The sequence below is a fragment of the Sturnira hondurensis genome, unplaced genomic scaffold (assembly GCF_014824575.4).
Source record: "Sturnira hondurensis isolate 20B ecotype Veracruz unplaced genomic scaffold, ASM1482457v3 Scaffold0023583, whole genome shotgun sequence".
NCBI classification, from domain to species: domain Eukaryota; kingdom Metazoa; phylum Chordata; class Mammalia; order Chiroptera; family Phyllostomidae; genus Sturnira; species Sturnira hondurensis.
This window is the reverse complement of record NW_028096214.1, coordinates 1-3,819: the sequence shown is the minus strand read 5'-3', so window position 1 is coordinate 3,819 and position 3,819 is coordinate 1. Positions and strand designations below refer to the sequence as shown.

The 3,819-nt window shown below is 45.2% G+C and overlaps 1 gene segment (V, D, J or C); it reads right to left on the bottom strand.

The window, feature by feature from the left end:
• Positions 1-616: 616 nt before the first annotated feature.
• LOC118981116 (immunoglobulin lambda variable 2-8-like) lies at positions 617-1,150 on the bottom strand. The segment is given in 2 exon segments: positions 617-954; positions 1,067-1,150. Coding segments are annotated over 2 exon segments (384 nt in total).
• Positions 1,151-3,819: the final 2,669 nt, after the last annotated feature.

The window sequence follows — 3,819 nt, the reverse complement described above, 5'->3', positions numbered from 1 at the left end:
GAAATTCAAACACAAAAGACCAGGTAGTGTGTGATCCCACTTGTGTGCCATGTCCGGAATAGACAAACCCTGAGAGACAGAAAGTAAGTGACCTGTTGGCAGGGGCTGAAAGAAGAGGGAGACGGGAGCGACCGTAATGGATGAGGTGTTACACTGAGGGGGATGAAAACGTCCTGGAGTTACAGAGTGCAATGGGTGCACATACTCATGAATATAATAGAAACCACAGGGTCATACACCTTGAAATGCTGTATGTTATGGGATGTGAATTCTAGAAAAATAGATATTAAAATGAGGTGCTAGTGAATATAGCTTAATAACTCAGAAAATGAATGTTACCTGTGGGAGCATGTATTATGTATGTACATTATGTATGTGCATAGACCTATGCTTACAGACACTGCGATGAAAAATAGGGAAATATAATGAAAATCAAATATGGTAAAGTGTTAACAAGTTGTAAATCAATAAAAAGGTTATATAAGATTTCTTTATATTATCTTTAAAATTTTAGGTTTTCATTTATTTAAAAATAGAATAGTAACAAAGAATAAACAAATGAAAGCCTGAGTTTATGATTAAAGGGACTTGAGTGAGTTCAAAGGAGGTTTTGGTCTCACTTCCCCATGAACTTGCACCACTGTGGAACACTGTTTGGGTTCCTGTATGAAGCACAGTAATAATCAGCCTCGTCCTCAGCCTGGAGCCCAGAGATGGTCAGGGAGGCCGTGTTGCCAGATTTGCTGCCAGAGAAGCGATCAGGGATCCCTGAGGGCCTACTGCTGTCCCTATAAATCAGGAGTTTCGGGGCCATGCCCGGCTGTTGTTGGTACCAGGAGACATAATTACTATACCCAACATCACTGCTGCTTCCAGCACAGGAGATGGTGACCGACTGTCCAGGAGACCCGGACACCGAGGAAGGCTGAGTCAGGGGAGCCTGGGCCCAGGAACCTGAAAAGAGGAAAAACACACGTAGAGCTCAGTTCAGAGCTGGCCCAGGAGAGCAGAGCAGTACAAAGAAGGAGCCCAGATGTCCCCATGGTCCCTTTCCTGGAGGTCTCACCTGAGCCCTGAGTGAGGAGGGTGAGAAGGAGCAGAGTCCAGGCCATGGTGGAGATCCCCCAAGAACCTTGCCTTCTGGGCCCCCAACCCTGGTCCTGGCTCCTCCACACCTTTCTTATTCTGTCATCCTGTCTCAGAGGAGGGAGGGGCCTCCATGCAAATCAGCTTCTTTTTTCTGTCTCCTCATCCCACACTGACCTGATCCTTAGATCTAGATATTTTGCATCCTGGGGAGCAGAGCCAATCTGAGGCATTCAGTCCCTTTGACATGGATTTTCTAAGACTGAGCCATGACAGTGACCAGAAAATGCACTTCAACTTAAAAGGTCCCAAACCACCCACCTGAAGGTTTCACGATGTGCTCGATTGGCTAAATACATTGGAAAGCTCAGTACTTTATTTTTGTTCTGCATAATTGAAGGGTGAGGACAGGGTCTAAAAGGGCCGGGGTTAGGAGAAATCTAACAGGTTTTCTTCTCAGGCACTGAAGGCAGATCTGGTGGTTGCTCACATCCCTCACCCCCTTCCTATTCTCCTCAGTAGCCTAGGTCTTCATTCTACGTGTTCCGTCTCTGCACTGCTCTGAGGCTGAGACCTGGGGACATTTATGCTCCTGTCTTGCAGTACAGATTGGGGACACTCCACTTCTGAATTCTCCCTCTGGAGGACTTCAGTTGGAACCAGGCTCTGGGACCTAATACCTGCCAGGGCAAAGCACAGCGAAGACCTCTGCACATCTGGGCTTTGCTGCCACCTGGTGGCTCACGTTGGAGTGACAAACCTCAAGGTGGTACAGTATACCAGGAAGGCTGCTGAAAACCCTTCCCTGCTCTGCTCACAGCCCAGGCTCTTTAGTTTTTATCTCAACTCAGCAGCAAGCCCCTTGATTCTGGGTGTTAAAAACAGAAATAACTGGCCAAAATGGACTCCTTTTTGCTAACGTGCATTATTGAACCAAAACTGAATGCCTACCTCAATTGCAGTTTCAGCTGCCCCAGGGATGGGACTTCAAACTTAGTAGTCTGGCATTTCTAGGCCAGCACTGGTCCCATCACCTGCATGATGAAAACCGTGCCTTCCTCAAAGGGAAAATGCCCTTGTTTAAAATAATTTATTCTTTTTACTTCTTAGTCCCACCCTTTTTCTGCCTATAAAAAATGTCCACTTGGGATGCTCTTTGGAAAGCTCTTCCTGGAGCAGGATCAGATAGAGAAAGCTCTCCCCCTACTGGGCAGGACACAGGTCAATATATGAATCATGTAATAAAGCTAATCAGATCTTCAAATGCACTCCGTTGAAGGTTGTTCTTTAACACTCCTGGTCCTGTTTACTGTCCTGTCACTTCATCACCAGCTTCTTCTAGAACAAAATGTGTTAGCTGCCATCCCTGGTGATCCAGACCTACCCAATGGGACCACCGTGCTGGTCCCGTTGACCTGGAAACAGACCTCTCAGGACTGAGGAAACATCGGACATGAGATAGTTTCAACCCCGTCTAGAAGGCTAGATGAAGAGAAGACTGATCAATTGCCGTCTTGAAATGAGGAAAAAATATTCCAGAAAGGAGAAGAGTAAGTTCACTAGGACTGAAAATAATGCAATAAACAGCAAGCGTGGAAGTCCAGTGTTTGAGGAGTTTTGAAAAGGAGAATGGGTTCAGGATTGATCCAAGGGCCCCATTTCAGCAACCTACCCTCAAGGAGTGTCCGTCTGTCACAGGGGGTAAGAAACTTTCATCCCCCCACATTGAAAAAACTTCACCCCAGAGCTCTGCCCCTTCCTGAAGGGACATCTCTTCCATCCACACAGAGATGATAGGCTTTTCTGGGAAAAGGTGGGTTTGGGGTATAGTCCCCAATCAGGCCTGACATATTCTACCCAGAATGGAAAGAGAAATGTCCACTCAGGAAGTGGGAGAAGAGTTTTATAGAGTGGGACCATTCTGAGGAAACTCTTTAGGAGTCACTGTATGTGACAAGTGACAGACATGTTCAAAAGTACAACAAGGGCAAGGTCGTGGTTAAGGGCAGGATGAGCTAAGAGTAGGATCCGGGGATTGGAAAGAAAGTGGTAAGAAAAAGCCTGACAAAACAACCTTCTCAATGGCTCCTGAAATTCTGGGCCTGCCTCGGAAGTGTGCTTGTGTGAACTGGACCCCAAAGGGGAAGGACAGATTTTGGAGCAGAATTAAGAGGCAGCTGGCTGCCTAGTTTCAATGAAGGCCCCTGGGTGGGGCAAACTGTTTTTGGATCCATGTAGTACTGGTGAGACTTAAAAGTGAATGGACATTTGAACACCCAACATGGACAGTTGGGAGGAACTTGTCAGCCAAACCCAAAGGGCAGGTTATCTTGTAAAATAAAAAAGTCAACAGAACATTTAACAAGATCCACAGTTTCACTGCATAATATAAGATACATCCAGAAGAGAATCCTATATTACTAGACATAGAGGAAGAGGACATCTGTAAGTGTAGTAAAGACAATCAACAGATGATAGCTCAGAAATGATCCACATGTTCGAATCACCTGACAGAAGACTGAAAAACTAGACTCTTGCTACAGTGATGGCCAAAGTAGAAAAAAGCCTCTTGCAATGAATAAAAATGGAAACTCTTATTCAAGAAACAGAAAATAATAAAGATAACAAATGAACACATTAAAAGTGAAAACTACACTAGATGGCAGGAATGGCATTTCTCAATCACAGGTAGTCTTCTATAACTATGAGAGCATAGCTTTTCATCGGAAATTA